The 26,147-nt window shown below is 36.9% G+C and overlaps 2 protein-coding genes across 2 annotated transcripts; one reads left to right on the top strand and one right to left on the bottom strand.

Annotated features, from left to right (window-relative positions):
• Nucleotides 1-186: 186 nt before the first annotated feature.
• On the bottom strand, nucleotides 187-11,825 carry LOC112016577 (uncharacterized). Its single transcript, XM_065771839.1, has 5 exons — nucleotides 11,348-11,825; nucleotides 2,106-2,199; nucleotides 1,276-1,313; nucleotides 1,038-1,173; nucleotides 187-818 (listed from the first exon to the last, which is right to left on the bottom strand). The coding sequence occupies exons 1-5, from the start codon at nucleotides 11,690-11,692 to the stop codon at nucleotides 403-405; spliced, it is 1,029 nt and encodes a 342-aa protein (XP_065627911.1). The 5' UTR covers nucleotides 11,693-11,825; the 3' UTR covers nucleotides 187-402.
• Nucleotides 11,826-24,454: 12,629 nt separating this feature from the next.
• On the top strand, nucleotides 24,455-25,775 carry LOC112012161 (carboxylesterase 1). The gene is given in 1 exon segment (XM_024044541.2): nucleotides 24,455-25,775. A coding segment is annotated over 1 exon segment (987 nt). The 5' UTR covers nucleotides 24,455-24,639; the 3' UTR covers nucleotides 25,627-25,775.
• The last annotated feature ends 372 nt before the right edge of the window (nucleotides 25,776-26,147 follow it).

Here is a 26,147-nt window from a genome sequence, read left to right as displayed (position 1 = left end):
TGCTTGTATTAATATTGCTTCTTCGTTGTATACATATAAGCTAGCATTTAGCAATACCCTACCTTTCAGAATGTAGCACACCATCAAGTGCTTGTACATGTTCTGCTAGTACAATCAAATAGTGTTGTTTTCGAGATATCATATCTGGTGTTTTGCTGTTCTGAATGGTTAAAGAGGCCACGCAAATGTGAGGCTCATCCCATCTCATTTCCAAGCTCAATCATAATCAATTGTATTGTAAATATACATATCTCAGTCGAGGAATCGACTGATGAATCAAATCAGGCCGAAACAGTTTCATTATTTCACAGAGTAGTTCTACTGTTTTTCACGTGTCAACAAAATTTAATCGATCTGTGATATAGCTCACTGATATTCAGACTGATTCAATACTTACATTAGCTACAGTTCATCATCAACATTCAAACAGAGAAGGTAAGCTATTAAGCCAACCACAGGGACAAATCTAAGATAGTTTATTATGTCAGCCTTGCTTTTCTGAACATTTTGAAGGTTGTCACCTATCAACCAAGGCTGGAAAATTATGTAAAAGCATATATCCCAAATGAATGCATAAGCCAGCCTCTCAGATCCTAGATAGCTGATCAAGAAGTTCCATCTCTCTCTTATGCTCCCAAAATTTCCATCCATTCTACCAAAAAGTGCCCACAATCCAGATATGAGACACATGGCCCCACCAATTAGTCCAACAATGGGTGCACCGTTGGTCATCACAGATCCAAGTTGTGAGCGCTCTCTTGGAGGGTAGTCTGAATCTGCCTCATTCAGCCGGATAGCCATGTAAGGTATTAAGAATGCTGGCATCAAAAGAACAAGTGACAAATTGGTCAATGGAACCTCAGTAAGCAACCTTATGAAGCATGAGAGTTTGAGAGTTATAAATTCAACCCCAATTATGATGGTTAGTCAAGCCTGGCCACCACACATTTAAATTCAAGCAAATGATATGTACTTTTGAGCTACATGGCCAACTGATCTAACCACTCATGAAGCATGAGAGTTTGAGAAAAGCATACTGTTTGTGAGGAACATCTGCAGGCCCCATAGGACATCCAGAGACCCCTTGTATCTGTCCCTCTTACGATCCGTGAAAAGCAAAGGAGCAAACATGAACGTCCACCCAATGACAAAATTGAATAATCCTTCAGATATCTGATGCAGTAATGGTGTAGCATCATAAAGATGTTTAGATCAAAAAGCATGGTGGAAAATGGTGAGGTGCCAAGCAAATTGACATAGCATAATGATCCTTACCGGGTGAAGAACTGGGGCATCAATTAGACAAATGCCAACTGCTCTGCCAAAAGGTTTATTGCAGAAATTATCAAGGATTGATCATAATAAGAATTTGCTCCATAAACCAGAAAGCAAAGTGATCAACTACTAGTACTTCATAGAGTTAGTAAAAGTAAATCAACTAACAGCATCCTATGCGAAGGGGGGGAAAAAGGAAGAAGAAGCAGAAGAAGAAGAAGAAGACCAAAGCATATGTTGTTTGCCTATGAAACTTATAAAAAAAATGTTGTTTTCCTATAAATCTATCAAAACAGCCACCTTTTGAAAATCCGTTGAGAACCAGTACAACATATGCTTACAATTCTTTTAAATATTAGGAAGACATGAATTTTGTTGTCCCTCCCCCCTCCCTTCTATTCTTTCTCATCCCAAATGGATAAGGAAAAAAGATGGAGATATCCTCTCAACTAATGATGAAAACCGTTATCACTTGTTGATATAAAGATATAAATAAATAATGACCTGTTTCAAATGCACTGGAATATTGAGGTAATAAGTTCTGCCAAAAAAACAATGAAATATTGCTGTTTATATTAACATAGTGAAATATCATCTATACAGTAGGGATGAATACCTTAGATAAGAAATTCATTAATAAATATATATATATATATATACACATATATGATAAGAAACAAATAACATCAAGGATGAGATCCCATCCATAATAACTAGGTGAAAAGATTTCAAAATAGAAGCATCATGAATCTATCAGAATTGAGAGGGAGACTCATAATTGAGAAGTTTAACATCACAAATGAAGCATAACAAACAAACATTGAACATACCAGAGTTCATAAAAGGCAAGATAAAGAAGAAATTGAGAGAAAGTCCAACAAGAGAATTTATTGTGTCTGAACTGATGGCCCATACAGGATCTCCCTGTTATAATGCAAGAAAACTTTATTCAAATTTGAACTTTGATCCATTTCCTTTGGGTAATAATATTGTAGCGAATGAAATGCTACTTTTATCAAATTTAAAACAAAGAGGGAGCAAAAGAAAAAAGTTGTTGAAAAAGAACCATATGCAATATATAACTAATCAAAAAGCTTTTAGACAGTCATGCTTCATCAAAGGATTTATTATGCAGTATTGCCAAGTTAAACTTGAACAGATAACGTTGTATTGTACTGCAAGGAAATCCAAAATTGAGATACTAATAAGTTGTTAAGTTTATAATGATTAATGGCATTTGTAGGAAGCTACCACAGGAGGTCTGGTTTCACTTTATTTGGTATTACAGGGAAATTCCAAAGCATAGTTTCATTGCTATATATGCTTCCTTCTAATTTCTGGAATAGGATCCTAAACTCGTGTCAATTCAGAAAGATCCATGGTAGCTGAAAAGCGCCATGATTCCTTTCCTTTGCCACTCATCAAGCTCAGAACTTTACCTACACTTTTCTTTCTCGATAAATTTAACTCACTTATCAGGCCAAAAATAAGCTTCGGATGTCGTGTGACAATGAAATGATCTCATTTTCTTTTCCCATCAATGGTTATGAACGCAAATTCCACATATAATTTTTTTTTTCTATTGAATTCTGTACAAGCTTCACAGTTGCATCAATGGAGGAACAAAACTCAGAGAGAGAAAGATGAATGTAAAACTTGTAGAAGTGAATTCGTTGAATTAGATTACAATACCTCTGTTCTTTATATAGTTAGAACAGAGGCGGGAAAGATGAAAGAATTGAAACAGAATTAACTAACTGCCCAATTGATCTAGGCCATACACGTGGAATCAAATCTAACTAACTATTTAACACTTATGTATAAACGGCAGTAGTTCATAAGCTTATATTCTATTCTAAGCTTAAACTACTTGTAGCTTGTCTCTGTACTTATAAAACAACAAGCTAAGCTACTCGTAGTTTATTTCTCTTATTTACAAAACTGCTAAACTACTCGTAGCTCATTTCTCTATTTACAAAACTACAAGACTCAAACACCTACAAGACTCAAACACTGAGTCTAATATCAAACTCAACACTCCCCCTCAAGATGAACCATAGATGTTGATCAGGTTCATCTTGGATAGAAGAAAGTAGAATTGCTTAGTTCCAAGTGCCTTTGTGAAGGAATCTGCAATCTGGTGTTTGGTAGGCACATGAAAAGTCTTGATCACCCCACTTTGGATTTTGCTTCGAATGTAGTGACAATCAACCTCTATGTGCTTTGTGCGTTCATGAAATACTGGATTTGCAGCAATATAAAGAGCTGCCTTGCTATCACAATACAAAGAAGCTGGATAACTGTGTTGTAATCCAAAGGTTCCTAGTAATGCTACCAACCATACAAGTTCACTTGTGACAGTGGCCATTGCACGATATTCAGACTCAGCTGATGATCTGGAGATGACTTGTTGCTTCTTACATTTCCAAGATATGAGAGAATCTCCAAGGAAAACACAAAAACCTGAAACTGATTTTCTGGTATCTGGACATGCTGCCCAGTCAGCATCACAATAGGCTTTGAGCTTCAATTCAGAACTGGCAGATAGGAATAATCCTTGTCCTGGTGCCTTCTTGAGATACCTAAGTATTTTATAAGCTGCTTGCAAATGAGGAATCTGAGGTGAACTCATAAACTGACTTAGTTTGTGCACTGAGTAACAAATGTCAGGTCTGGTCAGAGTCAGGTAAAGAAGTTTACCAATAATTCTTCTATACAAAGATGGATCTGGTGCAGCCTCTCCCATTGAACTCCTGAATTTGGCTGTTTGATCCATAGGTACATTAGTAGGCTTACTTGCTAGCAGACCCGTATCAGATAGCAGCTCTAAAACAAACTTCCTTTGACATAAACTAATACCTTTTTCAGTCCTTGCAACCTCAAGACCCAAGAAATACTTCAAAGTACCTAGGTCCTTGAGTTTAAATTTGGCATCTAGGAAGATTTTGAAAGAATTGACTGCCTCCACATTGTTGCTAGCTATCAAGATATCATCTACATAGACTAGTAAGATGAGAATTGAACCCTTGCTAATCTGAGTGAAGACAGAGTAATCAGATTTAGATTGAATGAAACCATGATCAAGAAGAGTGGATGAGAGCTTAGCAAACCACTGTCTACTGGCCTGCTTCAATCCATAAAGGGATTTAGTAAGTTTGCACACCTCCCCCTTGCTGCCAAACCCAGGAGGAGGAACCATATACACTTCCTCATTCAAGTCTCCATGCAAAAAAGCATTATTAACATCTAGTTGGGACAAATGCCAACCATACACAGCAGCCATAGCCAAAAGGGTCCTAACAGTGACAAACTTCACAACAGGAGAGAAAGTCTCATAGTAATCAACACCCTCAGTTTGAGTAAAACCTTTAGCAACCAATCTAGCCTTGTACCTCTCTATAGAGCCATCAGCCTTAAGTTTGATTTTGTAAACCCATTTGCACCCAATAGGCACTTTACCAGGAGGCAGGTTGGTCATGATCCAAGTCTTGTTAGCCTGAAGTGCATCAATCTCAGCCTTCATGGCAGCTTGCCACAAAGGATCAGGTAAAGCTTCAGCATAGGAGGTTGGTTCCTTGACAATAGACAAGGTCACCGAGAAGGCTTTATGTGCATTAGACAATTTAGAATAAGAGAGAGTTGAGGAAAGTGGATAAAGGATACCTGGACTGTCAATGGAGATTGAATCATGGGAAGGCAGAGAAGTGGAAGCTAAGTTGCAGTGAGGATGAGGAAGTATGGAGGAAGCTAAACCACAGTGATAGTCATGAAGGTATGAAGGAGTTTTATGAGGTCTAGAGGACTTTCTAAGAGGAGGTAAGACAGGTTGAACAGAAGGAATAACAGACTGAACAACAGGCAAGATAGGTTGAACAATAGGAAAAGCTGATTGAAAAGAAGACTCATGAGGAAGAGAAGGGTCCAGAACAGGATGAACAAGATCAGGAAATTCATCAGGGGGCACAGCAGTATCAACAGAACTAAAAGGAAAGGAAAACTCAGCAGAAATGGATGCAATAGGATCAAGAACAGGTGACTGAGATGGAAAAACATTGTGAGAAATGGGAGAAGGATTAGGTATGAATTTAGACTGCCAATGTTTAAAAGGAAAAACAGTCTCTTTGAAGATAACATCCCTTGACAGAAATAAGGTTCTAGTGGACAAATCATACAACTTATACCCTTTAGTCCCAAAAGGATAACCAAGAAATATGCATGCCTTTGCTCTAGGGTCAAATTTAGACCTATTCCTAGTTAAAGTAGAGGCATAACAAAGGCAACCAAATGATCTAAGGTGCTGATATGAGGGAGGATGACCCAAAAGTTTCTGGTATGGAGTAAGATTACCTAGAAGAGGGCTAGGCAACCTGTTGATGAGATATGTGGCTGTAAGAACACAATCTCCCCAGAATTTTAAAGGTAAGTTGGCATGAAATCTCAAGGCTCTAGCAACATTGAGTAGATGTTGGTGTTTTCTTTCAACAACAGCATTTTGCTGTGGAGTTTCAACACATGACAGTTGATGTAAAACACCTTTGGAAGCATAAAATGAAGAAAGAGCAAATTCAGGACCATTATCACTCCTAATGACCTTAATGGATACTTTGAACTGAGTAAAGATCATTTGGAAGAAAGATTGAACCAAAGAAGAAGCATCAGATTTGTACTTCATTAAATAAACCCAAGTGCACCTACTATGGTCATCAACCAAAGTGAGAAAATATTTTGAGCCATTTAATGAAGTAGTAGAATAGGGTCCCCAAATATCAGCATGAATTAAATCAAAGCATGCTAAAGAAACACTTGTGGATTTAGGAAAAGATAATCTGTGCTGTTTAGCTAAAGGACATATGTGACAATCAAAAGATTTATTATTGCAAGAAAGCATATCAGGTACAACAGAATCCAGCAAAGCTAGTCTTTGTGAGGATGGGTGGCCCAATCTGTAATGCCACAACCTAACACTATCACTTGAAGTAGAAATAACAGATGGAGTATCAAGATTACAGGAATTGACACTCTTATTACAAAGGAAAGAAGGTAATCTGGACAGAAACTCGGAAACAAAAGGTGGTAAAGTGATTGAGTCAATGCACTGCAAAGTATACAGCCCTCCATTTCTCTTACCCAACCCAATCATCTTCCAATGCAGTAAGTCCTGGAGAAAACAGTAATGAGAAAGAAAAATACAGCAACAAGAAGGATTTTGGGTTAGTTTACTTATGGAAATGAGATTGAAAGAAAAGGAAGGAATACAAAGGACATTTTCTAGAATCAGTGTGGCTGAGACTTTAACAGTGCCAACATGAGTCACCTTAACCATTTCACCATTTGGAAGTCTAACAGACATTTGAATAGAAGAAGTGACAGAAGTGAAGAAATGAGTGGAATGTACCATGTGGTCAGTAGCACCACTATCAAGAATCCAATCATATGAACTAATATGAGAGGTGTTGGTACTAGAAGAAAAAACTGAATGCTGAAGAGAAGGAGAAAACCATATACCTGACAAGGTTTGGGCTTGATCATCCATGGAAGGCTGAGCAATGATGGTGGCAACATGAGGAGCATTTTCCAAACAGACCTCTGGTGGTGCTTGGGTACCAAAATGGCATTGAGAATTCAACAAGCCAAGTAATTGTTGATATTGAGCCTTGGTGAGAGCAACAGGTTCATTGAGAGGACTTTCAGCTGCAACAACATTGTTTGCAAAAGATTGACCACCTTTGCTTTTGAACTTATATCCAGGAGGGTATCCGTGCAACTTGAAACATTTGTCAACAACATGCCCCATAGCTCCACAATGAGTGCATTGTGGCCTGCCACTCTTGAACTTAACAAAAGGCTTGGTGTTCCCAGGTTTAGATCCAAAAGCTGCCAAAGCTGCTGATGTATCAGCCAAAACTTTCTTTGCAGCACCTACTTTTCTCTGTTTCTCATCTTGTAGTAGAAGAGAAAATACTTTGCTCAATTGAGGCACAGGCTCCATAAGCAGAATTTGACTCCTGACAGCTGCATATGTCTCACTCAGCCCCATTAGGAAAGACATGGTACACTCTTCAACTTGGTGACCACATGTACATATTCTGTAATTAGAGAATTCATCCCAAAGCCCTTTAAACTTGGCATAGTATGCATTGATAGTTAGATCCTCTTGAACTAAAGAACTAATCTCCTTTCTCAGATCAAAGATTGTAGGACCATTTCCTTGCCCAAACCTGTTTTGTAGATCGACCCATACATCTCTAGCAGTCTTGAAATAAACTATACTTGACTGCAACTCCTTGGAAACTGAATTAAACAGCCAAGCCAGGACAGTGCTATTGCACTTATTCCAAGCTGTGTAATGTGGATGATCAACAGATTGAGGCTTAGGGATTGAGCCATCAATGAAGCCCAATTTAACTTTGGCATCCAAAGAGATAAGTATGGCCCTACTCCAGGTGTTATAGTTATCTTCAGTGAGATGTTGAACTACCAAAGAAACTCCTGGATTGTCACCACTGGATAGAAAATAGGGACTAGATGTGTTTTCCCAAGGATGCACAGTAGGAGTAGGATTAACACTAGAGGTACTCTCAGTCATACTTATCACAGAGAAAGAATGATAAAACGAAGATTCAAGGTCTCAAGAAACCAAAACCAAGAATAAAAGAAAACACGAATTGGTTTTCTCAAGAATTCTCCAAGAAATAAGAGTAGAATTCTGTGAGACAATCAAGCTGTAATTCACAATCTTGATGAGATTGTAAATGGAAACAGTATTGAATTCGAAACAGAATAACCCTAAAATTGATGAAACAAATGAATTGAAACCCTAAAAATAGAGATTTCTATTCAATTATGAACAGAAGAACAGAAAATCAAGATTTCAACACACTAAGGAATTAAAACCTCGAAGATGATGAACTTAATGCAAGAATCAACAGAAATGTAGAAAGTAAATCTCTAGTTGATCTGAATGAAGCATTAAGAAGGCAAGAAAGAAAGTAATTGAACTAGGAAATTTCAGAATACCATACTTGGATGATCTCTGAACTAGTTCGCTCTGATACCATATTGAATTCTGTACAAGCTTCACAGTTGCATCAATGGAGGAACAAAACTCAGAGAGAGAAAGATGAATGTAAAACTTGTAGAAGTGAATTCGTTGAATTAGATTACAATACCTCTGTTCTTTATATAGTTAGAACAGAGGCGGGAAAGATGAAAGAATTGAAACAGAATTAACTAACTGCCCAATTGATCTAGGCCATACACGTGGAATCAAATCTAACTAACTATTTAACACTTATGTATAAACGGCAGTAGTTCATAAGCTTATATTCTATTCTAAGCTTAAACTACTTGTAGCTTGTCTCTGTACTTATAAAACAACAAGCTAAGCTACTCGTAGTTTATTTCTCTTATTTACAAAACTGCTAAACTACTCGTAGCTCATTTCTCTATTTACAAAACTACAAGACTCAAACACCTACAAGACTCAAACACTGAGTCTAATATCAAACTCAACACTCCCCCTCAAGATGAACCATAGATGTTGATCAGGTTCATCTTGGATAGAAGAAAGTAGAATTGCTTAGTTCCAAGTGCCTTTGTGAAGGAATCTGCAATCTGGTGTTAGAACAGAGGCGGGAAAGATGAAAGAATTGAAACAGAATTAACTAACTGCCCAATTGATCTAGGCCATACACGTGGAATCAAATCTAACTAACTATTTAACACTTATGTATAAACGGCAGTAGTTCATAAGCTTATATTCTATTCTAAGCTTAAACTACTTGTAGCTTGTCTCTGTACTTATAAAACAACAAGCTAAGCTACTCGTAGTTTATTTCTCTTATTTACAAAACTGCTAAACTACTCGTAGCTCATTTCTCTATTTACAAAACTACAAGACTCAAACACCTACAAGACTCAAACACTGAGTCTAATATCAAACTCAACACTCCCCCTCAAGATGAACCATAGATGTTGATCAGGTTCATCTTGGATAGAAGAAAGTAGAATTGCTTAGTTCCAAGTGCCTTTGTGAAGGAATCTGCAATCTGGTGTTAGAACAGAGGCGGGAAAGATGAAAGAATTGAAACAGAATTAACTAACTGCCCAATTGATCTAGGCCATACACGTGGAATCAAATCTAACTAACTATTTAACACTTATGTATAAACGGCAGTAGTTCATAAGCTTATATTCTATTCTAAGCTTAAACTACTTGTAGCTTGTCTCTGTACTTATAAAACAACAAGCTAAGCTACTCGTAGTTTATTTCTCTTATTTACAAAACTGCTAAACTACTCGTAGCTCATTTCTCTATTTACAAAACTACAAGACTCAAACACCTACAAGACTCAAACACTGAGTCTAATATCAAACTCAACAATCTTTTTTTTTTCTAGGGCCTGGGTGTGATAATTGTTTTTTTTTTTTTAAATTAGATGTGATTTTTTTTTTACATGATTTTTTTTAATAAATTTGGGTGATTGCTCTTTTTTTGTGGTTATTTGTCACTTTTTTTGTTCTAATTGGACATTATTCTTTAACAAGGGTATATGAGTAAATTTATTTAAACTTAATTTTTTCATCTCTCTACTTTTCCACTCCTAACCAAACAAAAAGGAGAAAAATTAAAATCCTTCCTATTTTCTCACTTTTCTATCATTCCACAATTTTCTATCTTCCCACTTTTCCACTCTTCCAATTAAACGGACCCTTAAATACATGCTTCAGGAACAACCAGACAAGAAGCAGGTCTCTTTTCCTCACCTCTTGTTTAGCCATTGGTTGCCCATTGTCAATGTCTGGTTGAAATGCCTTTTCTTATTAGAAAACGTTTTATATTTTATTTTTTGTTTTGGATGAATGGAGAAGATGGAAATGGAGTATATATTTAGTAAAGTACAGTGTGGCGTGATCATATACTCTCTTTTCTAACATAATAATTGGAATTACTATTTAAATTTGTGATAGATTCTACCATTTATGTGAGAGTAAAGAAGAGTGATTTATGGCTTTAAAAAAAAAAAGAGTAATTTATGGGCTTCCCAGAATACACGTGACATGTTACTCTTAGTCAATAATAGCAATTCAACTAATTTAAAATATTCTTTCTCAAAAAAGAAAAAAAAATATTAGGTAAGTTTTAAAAATCAGACAAAAAGGTCATTATCTTTGTTGTTTTCCCCCCTCGTGTTTATCTTCTTCTTCTTCTTTTTTTTTTTCTTCTTTTTCTTCCTTCTTTTTTTTTTCTTTTTTTTTTTTTTCTCTTCCTAATTACTCGCAATTCACTGCAGGGTACTCATGCAACTGTTGAAGACTTGGAGGAGAAGACCCCCAAAGCAAGTTTTAGTCCACCCATATGTGCACTCAAGAATATTTCCTGTGAGGTAATTACCAGTAGTTACACAGAATGTTTTTTTCCCCCTACCCAAAGTGTGGTACAACCGTATAAGACTAATAATTAAGGATACTCATGGTTTTTATTTTATTTTGGTCAGTCACATAAATATTTTTTTAATTGACGAATATAAAATGTCAGATGCAATGCAAGGCCCCTGGTGAAGAAATTGCTCACAAAACAGCTCTCACAATACTTAACAAGCTATCAAACTATTCCTGGGATACAAAGGCAGTGTTAACTCTTGCAGCTTTTGCTTTGGATTATGGGGAATTCTGGCAAATTGCCCAAGCTCCGGCGTCGGACCAACTAGCCAAATCAGTGGGAACCTTGAGGCGGGTACCTATCCTCTTGAAGCGTCCAACCCTGCAGAAACATAGGCAATCACTTGTTGAGCTTAACAATGTGATCAAAGCCACAAATGTTGAACAACATACTAAAAAGTAGTAATAAAAAAAAAAAAAAAAAAAAAAAAAAGAAAAGGAAAGTAGTATCAAATACCGGCTAAAGAATTACATTAATGCACTAATTTGGAGTTTTGGACAAATGTTTTCAATTCCCAAAAATCCGTAAAAAGACGAAATAAATATGCTTATTAATTAAGGACAAGAATCACATTTCAAAATAACCAAGCAATTGGGTTGAAAAGCGAAAGTGAATTAAGAGCATAGCTACCGGGGCGTAAGGGAGCAAGAAGAGGTAGAGAACGTAAACTCCCTCAGCAACCCACAGAAGGAATTGCAGCACGCGCCTTAGATTGTCGTCGTCTTCGGAGGATGACGTGGCTGTAACGTGAGTCTTGCGGCGTGACGCGTGGCACACAGTACTGGTCCTAACAACATAATCACCATTGGAGACGATGAGTGGCGTTGTGTTCAGACTCCTTCTCCTTGGTGGTTTGGCCAATATTTGGGAATGAGACTGAAATAATAATAGTAGTGGAACTGGAAGTGAAGAAGGTTTTGACGATGAGCTGAAGTAGTTGCAGTTGAAGTTGCAGACCAGAGCTTGTTGCCACATTATTATTTGTCTGTTTCTGTTTCTGTTTCTGTTTCTATTTCTGGTTCTGGGAAGATAGTCATAGAGTAGTTCAGGTATGCCAATGAACACCACCCATATATACTATTATTATTTTCCAAGGAAATAGATAGATGGATAGACAAGTCAACTACAACTACTACTCTTTTCTTCGTTAATTTGGGGTTGAAGCTTAGCTGAGGTTAATTTGTTATAGTAAATGTCAGGTGCTTAATCGTCATGTCGTGTTAATAAATGACTAAAGGAAAACGACCTACAGTTTTCTGCACTGCTTATGCGCTTAATAATATGGAGTATAATATAATAAAATACTAGTGAAATTTACAAACCTGCCCTTATGTACGGTACTTTCACCCTTCAAGACGAGTGTGAGACCAAGAGTGTTTTTTTTGTTTGTTCAATTGACACTATAGCTATAGTAGCGCTTTTTCTTTTTCTTTTTTTTTCCTTCTTGTCATCGATTTGTGTCTTTTAAATATTTATATGAGCTGGCATACAAATTTTACAATATTTTTATAATTATTGAGGTATCAATTTTTTATAGGTTGAAATAAAATAATAAAATATGAGATTATAATCAACCACGACTAAAAATATATATTTTTTGAAAATGTTGTAACACTTGTTATTATCACAATATTTTCACAATCGTTGAGATCTTAGTTTCTTATTGATCAAATAAAAAATAATAAGTCCACAACATTTTTACATTAATTTCACAACAAGTCATAGGTAAAAAGTGATATCAGTAACAACCTATCAATCGTGGGTCCAATTTAAAATCAGTAACAACCTATCATCTAGAATTTTTTATAAAAATATTATGAAGATAACATTTCTATAAAATAAATAATAATATATCAAACCGAAACTTACCACGGCTAAAAATAAAGTTATTGTGAAAATATTGTGACATTTTATTGTGTTCTTAAACTTCTTTTTTGGTTTAGTAAAATTTGGTGAGCAAAAATTCACTATTTCACGCACAATTTTCTTCTGTTGGTTTTTTGTTTGTTATTTCTTTTAATGCATAGTTTAAATGGTTGTCCCAATTAAAAACTAATAACAATTCACCAAGTAGGATTTCTTGTGAAAATGTTGTGGTTGTAACATTCTCTAAAATAAAATTATAAAAAATCATACCAGGGCCCGCCATAGCTAAAATAAAGGTATTAAGAAAATATCATGACATTTATTGTGTTCCTAAATTTTTTTTTTTTTTTAGCCAATTTGTTGAGCCAAAATTCATAATTTTACGAAAGGATTTCTTGGGTTGACTATTCTTCCTTTTTTTTTTTTTAAACACATTGGTTAAAATAAAAAACACATATTTTTACTAACAAAAAAGAATTATGGAAAAAAGTTGCCATACCCTCTCCTCTCCTCGGGTCTTTAAAGGATATCAGTTGTCTTGATTACTTTTCTCTCCTTGAGTAAGTGGAACTTTAGGAGCTTGCTTACCCCTCATTAACCTGGATTATGAAGATTATTCCTTTGTTGAGACTCCTTGGTCCTCAGACCCCACACAATATCCTCCTAAAACCTTACCCTTCAATGCCACCCTAAAAGTGAGGTTTTAGTAACAATGAGAAGGTCGGTACATGCCATCTTGGGGTTAATGAGCGTGAAATTTACCACTCATTTTCCACCTCCATATAAAGGGAGAATGGGAGTAAATTTCCAATTTACACACACTCCATATATCTTCTTTGAAGCAGTAGTCCGAAGAGATCTTATCTTAGTGCTCGTAAGTGCCTTTGGCCTTTCATCCATTGTCCTAAATGAAGCACTTTTATTTTTCTTTTTCTTCTTACTCTTTCCAGATAGGAATATATGGGTAGATTTTCCAAACTAGTTGATACTCCCGAAGCCATGGCCACATTTAGGGAAAAGTATAGGATCCCTGACAATGTAGAACTCAAACATTGTGAGTTACGAGAGTGGTTAGTTAGTAAACCACCCAAGGCAATTGTCATCCCCATGATTGCCTTTATTGAAGGTGGAATGCGAATTCTCATGGGTAGAGTTACTAGGGACTTCCTCATTAATTTTAGGATTTGCCACACTCAGTGCTCAGCTAACCTCTTTAAGGACCTTGGTAGTGTAGACATGTTAAACTAGAAAATAGGGACTAACCTTACTTGCCATGATGTAAACTAGGTTTATAATTGTCGAAAAGGTAAGGAAACGGGTTATTACTTTAGGTGTAGGGTCCCCGCAGTTAGGTTGATTTCCTGTATCCCTGATTCTAATAAGGGTATGGACGAAGACTTCCTCATTTTTTTGGGTGGATGGCACGATGATTTGCACTGTCCTACCGAACATGGGGAACCATGTGAAGTGCCTGAGGAGCTAGAATGACTTAGACCACCTTTTTCATCTTGTATAATCTTTGATCATTCTTTTGCCTTATCTAATTAACCTCATCTTCTTATTTTCTTTACAGACGAATTTCGTACTACCCCGAACAAAAGTTAGTGAATTTTGCAGACCTCAACTAGATTCTGCAATCTGAAATTTTCCTCCACTAAGACAGACAGCTTCGGGTGGTGCACGTAATTCTCGGATTCAAGCCTATCTCCACATGTTTCTAGTCTCCCAAGTACGTGATTAAAGCCAAAGACCTTAGGCTCGCGTTGATTGACATAGCTATACCCAGATTTCTGACCGAACCTCCCCCCCTCCCGATACTCAGGACGCTTAACTGCCTGCTTCACTTGTGACCAAGCTTCTTTACTCCCACGAACAACCTCTTTCCTTTGACGAAGAACAGGAAGAGCCAGTGTCTAAACCTACTCGGGAGGATGTAGAGAAAGACTTTGAAGTCTTTTATTAGGAAAACTCTGAAGATCCTCCAAAACCTATTCATCATCACCTCGTTGCTACTCAAGTTAGTAGTAGTTAAGAAGCAGTTGACGTTCTTGAAGCCATGGTACTCGAGCAGAAAATGTCCGACTTGTTAGCCCTACTTGCTGCCCGCGCTCGGGGAAATGCTCCCGAGGTCCCTATTGTACCCCAGCCACCTACTCTTACCCCATCTCATATCTCTACTATAGATGCCCCCGAGAAATAGAGAAAAAGGGGGAAGCAAACTAAGAGCTCTGAAGTGGGGGAGATACTCTAACCTAGTCAACAGTCGCCCGCCAAAGAGCCCAGAATTACAAGGGCGCAACAATAGAAAGATACTTCCACTGTGACTGGTAAAAACACTGAAGGGGAACAGTGCTCCAAGGCTACTATATGGAATCCAGCCTTCATGCTCAGTACGGGAGACCCTGTCACTTCTGAGGCATCACTTAGGGATGCCCAAAAGGGCAGGTCCGAGTTAGTTTCCGAGTGCCTAGAAAAGGCCCTACTTCTTCCTGATGACATGTAGGAACTAAAGGGGCTAAGGAAACGTGAAGTGTTCCTTTCATTAAAGAGGGACCTTGCGAAGGTTAGTTTTTATACCTCCACTTTAATTCCACTTCCTCATATCCTTTATGTTAAAATGGTAACATGTGTCTGCATTTTTCTTGGAACATAGGCTGTGTAAGTGTCTTTCGTGGCCGAGGAATGCGTCGACCATGCTTTGTGAAAATCCTAAGAGGCGGAGAGTAAATTAGCCCATTCAGATAAGGCTCTCGCTAAGGTAGAGAAAAAGAAGGATTCACTCTTCCATCTAGCCGAGGCTGAAAGAGGGCATAAGAATGCCGAAGCTGCACTGTAAGGGTTTGAGAAGCAAGCCGAGGAGTTGTGCGTTTCTCTGAAGAAGACTGAAACACAACTAGCCTCAGCCAAAGAACAAATCAAACTTCAACAGAAAGAACTTAAGGGCAAGGATGCTGAAAAAGCGAAAGTCGAACAAGCCACGTATGATGCTAGCATGACTAAAACTGCCCAAAGCTTAACTGTTCAACTCAGAGAAATGACTCGAGCCTTCTATCTTGAAGTTGAAGCCCTTAATGCTGTTGAAGTTAGTGCTGACGCTAATCTTAGGGGGACCAACAAGGTTTATTACCCCTCAGCTCTCCGTGTTGCTCCCAGCTCTACCCTTCCTCCTCTAGATCCGAGCTTTACCTCCTCGATACCCAAGTCCACAACAGCCCCAACTTCTGTGCCTTTTGCTGAAAAAGAAAAAGAAAAACAAAGCCCAACTCCAGTGGTGGAGTTGGAGTCAGAAGAAGTTGCAGAATTTGAGCAATTGAAAAAGAAGAAAAATGAGAAAAAGAAGGAGGTTGCAGCCTAGTTCCCTCAAGTTTAGCACTTAGGCAGATTTTGTAATGGGCTAGGTTTAGCAAATGCCCTTTTTTTTTCTTCCTTTTTTTGTAGTCACTTTTTGGACTTAAATGAATATATCCAAGTTTTACTGCATCCTTATTTTGAATAACTACTAATTTTATTACTTCGCCATATATAACACACATTCTACTGATAAAAATGTATGGCCTCAAGTATATTAAGTCACCTTAAACTTAACGTAAACCTAACAGTATGATCTAGGAATCTGGATGGATTTATAGTCAAGCTTCTAAATTGAACCCTATTTACCTAAGGGTTAATTTTTCTTTGACCTTAACTAATTTCTTACAAGAGTAAATTTACCTGAGGCTTGTGACCTGAGGATTCAAACAAGGCCGAGGTTTCGTTTAACATTTAACCATTCTCACATAAGAGTCAATTTGCCCAAGGCTTGTGACTCGAGGAGTCAAATAAGGTCAAAGTTCTGTTTAACACTTAACCATTTTCACATAAGAGTTAATTTACCTAAGGCTTGTGACTCAAGGAGTCAAACAAGGCTAAGGTTCTATTTAACTCTTAAACAATTTCACTTAAGAGTTAATTTACCAAGACTTGTGACCCGAGGAGTTGAACAAGGTCGAGATTCTGTTTAACACTTAACCAATTTCACATAAGACTTAATTTACCAAGGCTTGTGACCCGAGGAGTCGAACAAGGCCGAGGTTTTGTTTAACACTTAACCAATTTCACATAAGAGTTAATTTTAATGAACAACTTAAGAAAACCTTGCACCAAATAGAAAATGGAAAAAACTAAATGGAATCCAAAGTATTGTTAATAATAATATCTATGTAGATTATTTACATTCCATGGGCGTGGAACAACATTCTCGTCCAAATCTTCTAAGTAATAGGCCCCGATACCAGCTACTGATGTGATACGATATGGACCTTCCTAATTAGGTCCTAATTTTCCCCATGATGGATTCTTCGCAATTCCTACTACTTTCCTTCTAAGAGCAAGTGGCCTTACCTTAACTCCTTTGTCATATCCTTACCTAAGTTTCTGCTGATAATGTGCCGTTTTGACCATGGCCACCTCTCTTCTTTTGTCAACTAACTCCAAGCTTGTTGAGAGTAAACAATTATTTTCTTCCACACTGAATTGGTCAGTTTTTAAGGTTGGAAACCCTGTCTCAAGAGGTATGACCGCTTCAAACCAATAGGTCATTGAGAACGGAGTTTCCCCAATTGATCTTCGAGGTGTGGTGCGATATACCCATAATACATGTGGTAACTTGTCTGCCCATTTCCCTTTCGCTTCATCCAGCCTCTTCTTTAATCCACTAACTATGACTCTATTGACTGTTTCTACTTGCCCGTTTCCCTGTGGATAGGACGGAGTGGAATATCTGTTTCCAATACCTAACTCCCCATAATATCTTCTAAAGGCCTTACTGTTAAATTGGAGCCCATTATCTGAGATCAACGTATAGGGGATTTTGAATCTGGTTACAATGTTCCTCCAAACAAACTTCTTTGCATCCACATCTCTAATATTAGATAGTGGCTCAGCTTCGACCCATTTTGTGAAGTAGTTGGTCCCAACAAGAAGCCATCTTCGGTTTCCTACTACCCTTAGGAATAGCCCCACTATGTCTAAGCTCCACTGAGCAAATGGCCAAGGACTGAAGAGTGTCTAACCTCTACAACCTTTCCTCCCATCTTGCTAACCATTACCATTCCAGCCAATAAAGTTTTATATTCTACTTCATTGTTTGTGGCTGGAAATCCCAATCTCAAGGATTTTTCGACAATTATCTTCTCTGGGGATATTAAGACAATTCCCACACCGGATCCTTTTTGATTAACTGCACCATTAGTATAAACTTTCCAAGCTAGAAAACAAGGAATGGAAACTACCATGATCTCAGAGCCCAACATCTCGCCTTCCACAAGCTCCTTGGTAAACTCAGCAACCAGGTTAGCCAAGACTTGTCCTTTTATAGCCGTATGGGGCATATATTTTATATCAAAAGCACCGAGCATTGTCCCCCATTTGGCAATCCTCCCCATGTAATCATATTTTCGAAGCAATACCTGCAAAAGGAGTTGGGAAAGAACCACCACAGAATGTGCTTGGAAATAATGAGGGAGTTTCCTCGTCGCATGTATAATGGCCAAAACTACCTTTTCCAAGGGTAGGTAGTGAATTTTTACTTCTTGCAAGGATTTGCTAACATAGTAAATAGGCCTTTGCACTCCACCATTTGTTCTAACCAAAACTAGACTCACTATGTGGTTAGTAACTACTATATAAATGTATAAGACCTCCTCCTTCTCGAGTCAAAAGAGAACAGAAGGATGAGACAAGTACCTCTTTAATTCCTTAAAGGCATCAATACATTCCTTTGTCCACTTAAAATTCTTCCATTTGTGGAGGAGTTGAAAGAATGGCCAACAACGGTCTGCTAATTGGGATATGAACCTATTCAAGGCAACCATCATTCCTGTTAGCTTCTATACTTCTTTGGGATTCTGAGGTGGATGCAGGTTAGCTTTAATCTGATTGGGATTAACCTCTATTTCCCAATGAGTGATCATATATCCAAAAAACTTGCCCGAACTAACACTAAAAGAGCACTTGGAAGCTTTAAGGTGCAACTTGTACTCCCTAAGCACCGCAAACACACTTCCCAAGTCGTTCAAATGCTCCAAAGTTTACTTACTTTTTATAACCATATCGTCAATATATGCCTCCACACTCTTCCCAATCTGAAACTCAAACATTCGGCTCACCATCCTCTAATACGTAAATCCAGCATTCTTTAAGCCAAAAGGCATTACACGGTAATGGTAATTCCTGGTAGGGGTTCGAAAAGATGTCTTCTCTTGGTTGGGAAGGGCTAAAGGTATTTGATGATATCACTGGAAGGCGTCCAGAAAACTCATCTGAATATGTCCAGCAGTCGCATCGACTAGTTGGTCAATCCCAGGTTCAGGAAAAGGATACTTTGGACATGCTTTTCAGATCTATGAAATCAACATGCATTCACCACTTCCCATTCTTCTTTTTTACCACCATAGTATTAGCCAACCACTTGGGGTAAAAAGCCTTCTTGATTGCTTCTGCTTGCTTGAGTTTGATCACCTCTTCCTTTACTGCCTCGGTGTGCTCCTCTGAAGATCACCAAGGTGGTTGCCTTTTTGGTACAGCTCCAGGATTCACATTCAAGTGATGGCATATAAAGTTTGGGTCGATTCCTGATGCCTCATAAGCACTCCAAGCAAAAACATCCATGTCATCATTCAAAAAGGCTATAAGCTCCTCTTTTTCAACAAGGGGTAGTTAAGCCCTAACCTAAAAATACTGCAAGCGCACAGAATCGTAACAAGTAGTAAAGTGTTTTTAGAAAACGAATGTCGAACCCATAGGGATTAACTATGTTATTGAATACCGAAATTTACTAAATTAAGTACTATTTGGAAAATCGAAAATAGATGGAACGTTCTACTATTTGAATTAAATTAAACTATTTAATAAAAATAAATCTATGAATAAAAAATTAACAAAGCGTAAAATCTAAAAGTGTAAAAATATGATAAGAATGGATCTAGAGCAGTTGATTTCACCTAACAAATCCCACACAATTTATTCTTCCTAATTATTAAATTCTAATAATCTCCCGTTGATGATTAAAAATTCCTTAAGTATTCAATATCTTCTCTCGAATAATATTAAAAATATCCTTCAACTAACAATTCATATCTCTATGTGAATTTAATTAATTGGAGACTCATTACGTACTTTGAATTTTTTGAAAAATCACACTAGTCGCGGTAAAGCATCTCTACTTTCGCTCAACTAATGGTGTTTAATTCTAGAACTAAAATAACAAATCACCTCTCGGTCTCATTGTAATTCAATTGATCAAACCATAATTCGTAAAAAATAGTAAGCATTAAGAATAAGAATTAAACACTCAATCATGGAAATATTAAAAATAAAATAATTCAAAATATAAATTGTGTGTTCATTGCTAGACTACATCAACGCTCTAGAAAATAAAATTTAGTTCATAATAAAACTGAAAAGAAAACAAATAAAACTTATGTCTTTCATCTGATGGTTGATCAACATGAAGCTCTCGCCTTTGCCCTCAGATCCTCCTCTTCAGAAAGACTCCTAAAAGAAAAATTTTCAATGCGGCAGCCCCCTTTTCCTCTCAGGTTTTCTCTCCTTTTTTTTCTTTTTACCCTAAAGAGCCTTTAAATAGGTCAAGGAATCCTATTCCGTTTGGAGAAAATCCCAGATTTTTAGGCTTCACTTAACCGACGATTTTGGCCCATTTAACATCAGAATTCGGACTTTTGGTAAACTACAAAGTTGTAGCCCTTTAAGTTAACTTTCCAGCCCAACTTGAATCATCTCGATTGGATATCTGAGCCCAAAGTTATGCTGAAAATACTAACTGATGTGCAGGCTGGAATCCTAATCCGAATTGGACTTGGATTTTGTACAAAATTCTTTTGATTCGTTGCTCTTCTCATTCCTTCAAAGCACAAATGAATAGATAAATATAAATAAAAAAAATCAAATCAAATCAAAAGAAATAAAGGAAAACTAACAATTTTAATAAATAAGAGGATAATAAAAATCATGTAAAAATTACACTTATCAAATTCCCTCAAACTTAAACTTTGCTAGTCCTCGAGCAAAAAGAGAAAAGAGAAAATAAATAAATAAAATTTTTCTGGCCTCAAAGATCTGCATAAAGCTTATAATTCAAAGGAATCATTCCAAATTAATCAAGTCCAAAAGTTAATTCAAAACTCAACTCCATCGCATTATCATTCTCACTTCATCATTAGCTTCCCGGATAGTTTTATGCAAACAAGTAAATAAGTACAGATCTCTAAAAACTCCATAAACTTGCTTTTTAAATCACTCTCCACTAATATAAAACAAAATATTACCCAGGATCAATAGGTCTTTATTAGACTTATGATGTATGGCTATGGTGAGGGCTATAAAGAAAAGATAAGGTTCAAGCAAATAGAGCACTTTCACTTCTAAAATATAAATTTTCTCAATCCTTTGAATATTTCAAAATACCTCTCTTCATCAAAATTTTTTTTTTTTTCTTACTTCAAGTCGTCACTTATCTTTTGACGTGAATGCAGGCATTTGTGATGGATGCACCCAGTTACTCAACAAGTCACAAACCTGAAGTGCTTTTGCATACTCATATTTTAAGTTACGGTTTGACGTAAGAGTAAACATTGGTAATGAATACCCCTAGTTACTAAGCAACTCAAAACATTGGAGTAAATGGAACTTTGTACAATTTTCTTCTTCTTCCTTTTTTTTTTTTTTTTTTTTTTTCAAACACTCATATATCTTCTCTTTTCTTCAACCCAGTGTAAGAATAGATCAATTGGGTAACTAGGGATAAAGATAATAAAGAGGTAAGCTTGAAAGGCTCAATCGATTCAAAGAATGCCTAAATCACTTCCCAAGTAATATTCTGTATAAGATTTCTCCTGAGAGTTATTCAACAAGTTCTAGAATAAGTAATATTTTTAATATTATTCGAGAGAAGATATTGAATACTTAAGGAATTTTTAATCATCAACGGGAGATTATTAGAATTTAATAATTAGGAAGAATAAATTGTGTGGGATTTGTTAGGTGAAATCAACTGCTCTAGATCCATTTTTATCATATTTTTTACACTTTTAGATTTTACGCTTTGTTAATTTTTATTCATAGATTTATTTTTATTAAATAGTTTAATAAAATTCAGATAGTAGAACAATCCATTTATTTTCGATTTTTCCAAATAGTAATTAATTTAGTGAATTTCGGTACTCAATAACATAGTTAATCCTTGTGGGTTCGACACTCGTTTTCTAAAAACACTTTACTACTTGTTACGATTCTGTGCACTTGCAGATTATTTTACGCGAACAGTTTTTTTCTTCATCTAAAAAATCACAAACACTATAGTCTAAGAGGTATGTAAACAAGCATGCTATTAATTACACAGTAAATAAAAACAACCACAAACAGAAAACATCTAAACCACATTGATAACAAGTACCAAAATTTTTATGCACATATATTTCTGTATAATTGTAACATCACAACGTACACAATATAATACCATCACAATCAATATTTGCATCTATGAACAAATCACATTGCATTGTTACCTTAGAAAACACTGAACAAGGGTTTCCAAAAAAAAGAAAAAACACATAACAATAACTAAGCCAAAAGTTGAAGAGGTAGATGTGTTTTAACCCATTTTCCACAACCAACATCAAATTTCACAACTCACAGAACAACAATAGCCATATCAAATTTGTGCCCAACAACCAACCCTCACCACAACAACTATTTTTACATCAAATTTGTACCCAAAACCACGGTACCCACATCAAATTTTTGCAACCCACTCAACATCAGTTACCCCCAATACTCATTATCAACCAAATAAAAATGGGGAAATTTCAGTCATAGCCCAAAAAATATATATAATAATAATAATAATAATAAAGAAGCTTAATAAGGGTAAAATTAAAAGGGACATGGTTGCCGGCGGCGGAAGGTTGGGTTTCAAAAAGAGATGAGGGAGGGATGAAGGTTGGGTTGTTTATGGTTTTGAGGGTGGGTCGGCTTTTTCATTCTTTGTATTTTTGGTGTGTGGATTGGAGCTGTGTGGATCGGACTGAGAAATGAAGTGATGAGAGGGTGGATCAGACTGAGAAATGAGGGTGGATCGGACTGAGAAATTTTGGGGATCGGACTGAGAAAGGAGCTATGTGGATCGGACTGAGAAATGGAAAAGGGAAACTCAATATGCGTGGAGAGGATCGGCTGCATGAGGGAGATGGTGGAGCTCGGTGTGTGGATCGGAGCTCGAAGCTTGGAGCTCGTTGGTGTGTGGATCGGAGCTTAGAGAGTACTTGTTACTTCGAGTGCGTGTGAGAGAGCTCAAGCGAAAAATGTTTGAAGTGAAAATGAGAACTGAAATGGTTTTCCGCCTTGGTCCCTTTATTTTATGGTCAAAGGGGAAATGGTTTGAAGTTGACTGAATTTTCCAAATCAACCAAACACACCAATTTTACATTTCCGGAAGTACTTTGAACCCAAAACAAACACAAACTTTGCTGATTATTCCAAGTGTTTTCTAATGGGTACTAGTGCGGGTGGCAATAAAGCCTGTCACGTGGGGCTACGTGCATCTACAACCGTTGGTGATTTTGAACCATTGAAGATCAAAGGGCTGATTTTGCACCACCCGTTCTTTGGTGGGTCAAAAAGGACTGAATCCGAGCTAAGGTTGCTCAACGCTCCAGTTTTGCCACTATATAGTACTGATTTGCCACTCTATGCAGTACTGATTTGATGTGGAAATAGGCTTTGCCAATTGCGGTTGACCGTGATCATGAGTATTGCAATCCAACGGTGAGTGATGGATTTGATCAATTTGCTCAAATCAGAGAGCTGGGTTGGTGGGTTGTGGTGACAGGTTGTGATGGAGACCTATTGATAGACCGTCAGATGGAGCTGGTAGAGATGTTAAAGAAGAAGGGTGTTAAGGTAGGGGCACAATTTAATGAAGGAGATTATCATGGGGTGGAACTAATAGATGCCACGGAAGCTAATGCACTGTTTGTGTTCCTAATGCATTTCCTAGAAAAATGCTAGGTTGGTTTCTCGTTTCTGCGATTTCACTTGGAACCTATCTTGTTTTCTTTTATTTTCTACGAATAAATTTTTTATTTAATAAGCAAACTAAAATTAAGTTTCTTATGAGTGTTCTCTAATTCTGCGTATTGTAAAAGTTTACATGTAAGCTGGCAGAGAAAAATTCAGCCTCCTCAAGTCCACAACAATTATGAGTCGGTTGGGCTGTGTTTATGCTTTATAGTACTCCTACTAGCTCTAATCTTTATAGAGACATTTAATTTTGATGATGCTATGTAAGCTGGAATAGAATTGCAACTTGTATTATACATTTTTTTTTTTTTTGCTCTGACATGTATTATACATTTATACTTTAAGCAAACTGAAAGAGCCATCCTGTGGTTGTATCTAAACCAGATAGATGGCCCTAGAGCGGTAAGAGGGAAGCCTAAAATTCCTCATTTGTGAAATCGGTTGTCAATTATTTATTGTTAATCATGAGTATGCAAATCAAATGTCATAAAAAATAAAAATTCATTCAAGTAGATGCCTTTTAGGTCTTTTTTAAACTATTTTGTTGTTATGGGTCTAGCTTTATCTCGAATGCAGTTTAAAATTTGATGAAATAATCTAGTTTAATAAGAAGAGTGGATGTAAGTTGAGGTTGCCAATTTTGTTTTGGTTATCAATTTATATAATTGATTGTCACTTGCATTGATATTTCAACGGAAAATTTTGTAATCATTTGCCGACGCTCAACCAACAGTCAAATGGTATCTAGAGTCATCTTACATGGACAACATCTATAACACTAGCAGCCGGCCAATTGCCTTTTATGTGTTCCAAACTTTCCTGAATTAAACTAAACCAATTCACACTCACCAATGTAACAACTTTAACTTTTATATATATCTTCCCAAGTGAAAGTCAAACACAGCAAATTCCATCCTTAGTTCCTTACAGTTACTCAACAATTTGAGCAGAAAGCTCATCACAAAGCTAGAGAGGTCGCCATGTCATGTCAAACTGCTCCCTCAAATCCCACCATTGATCCCTACCAACACCTCCAAATCGCCCTCAATGCCGACGGCATGATCACACGCCTCTGAGAAATCCCGAACACTCCACCCACACCTGATCCCAGCCACCCCACTCCAGTTCTCTCCAAAGACATCCCTCTAAACCAATCAAACAACACCTGGGTCAGAATATTCCTACCCAAAGAAGCACTTGATCATAACTCCTCCACTAAACTGCCTCTCATAGTTTACTTCCATGGAGGAGGGTTCATCCTTTTTAGTGCAGCCTCATCAAATTTCCATGATTTTTGTGCCAACATGGCAATTGACCTCCACGTCATCATCGTATCCATCGAGTACCGCCTCGCCCCAGAGCACCGGCTGCCGGCGGCTTATGATGATGCCATGGAAGCGTTACATTATATCAAAACCACCCCAGATGATTGGCTAAGAGATTATGCTGATTTATCTAACACGTTTATTATGGGTGTTAGTTCTGGTGGTAACATAGCCTACCATGCAGGGTTACGTGCATCCGTGGAAACTGATAAACTTGAGCCTTTGGTGATCAGAGGGTTGATATTGCATCAACCATTCTTTGGTGGGTCCCAAAGGACTCAATCTGAATTGAGGGACAATGATCCAAATTTTCCACTAAGTGTTTGTGATCTAATGTGGGAATTGTCATTACCAATTGTTGACCGCGACCATGAGTATTGCAATCCAAAGGTTGGAGATGGGCCTCAACTATTGGAAAAGATCAAGCTGTTAGGATGGAAGGTCTTGGTGGTGGGCTATGATGGGGACGTATTGTTTGAACATCAAATCGAGTCGGCAAAACTGATGAGAGAAAAGGGCGTGTCAGTGGTGAGCCAATTTGGTGAGGGGGATTATCATGGGGTAGATATGTTTGAGCCTGCCAAAGCTAAGGCACTCCATGCGATCCTTAAAAATTTCATATTGTCTTCATTGGTTGCCTAGGAAGAATAGTCCACATGTCAAAAGTCTTGCACAAAGAATAACGTTGTATTGTAGTTGATGTGATTAATGCCATGTTGTTATATGTATTTAAAAGTCATTGTTTTGGCTTTGATGCTGTTAAATCATAAATAAAAAAATCATTTTCGTAATTATTGTTTTCCATCTTCTTTGTTAAAAAGGAATAATGCTAAAAATACTACTGTTTTACAAAAAAATTTTACAAACGGTTGATGTAGTGAGTGATTATTGGTAACTAAAAAAATAATATTAATGATGGGCCTAGATAAAACCAATAAAAGGTTGGTCATATCAACATTTTGTAAAAATGTTATAAAATAGTTTGTGTATGTAACATTACTTATTAAAAAACCATTAATTATTGGCATGGGGTTATGGCGTATGGGGTGTTTTATGTGTAAAAAGTGGAATAATTTTTTTTAAGGGAAAAAAAAGTGGAATAATTGAATTAAAAGTTAGAACCGTATTTTATTATATTAATAATAATAATAAAAATTACCATC

The sequence above is a fragment of the Quercus suber genome, unplaced genomic scaffold (assembly GCF_002906115.3).
Source record: "Quercus suber isolate HL8 unplaced genomic scaffold, Cork oak 2.0 scaffold_50, whole genome shotgun sequence".
Taxonomy (NCBI): Eukaryota; Viridiplantae; Streptophyta; class Magnoliopsida; order Fagales; family Fagaceae; genus Quercus; species Quercus suber.
Note: the sequence above shows the minus strand (reverse complement) of the source record. Positions and strands in the feature narration are given on the sequence as shown.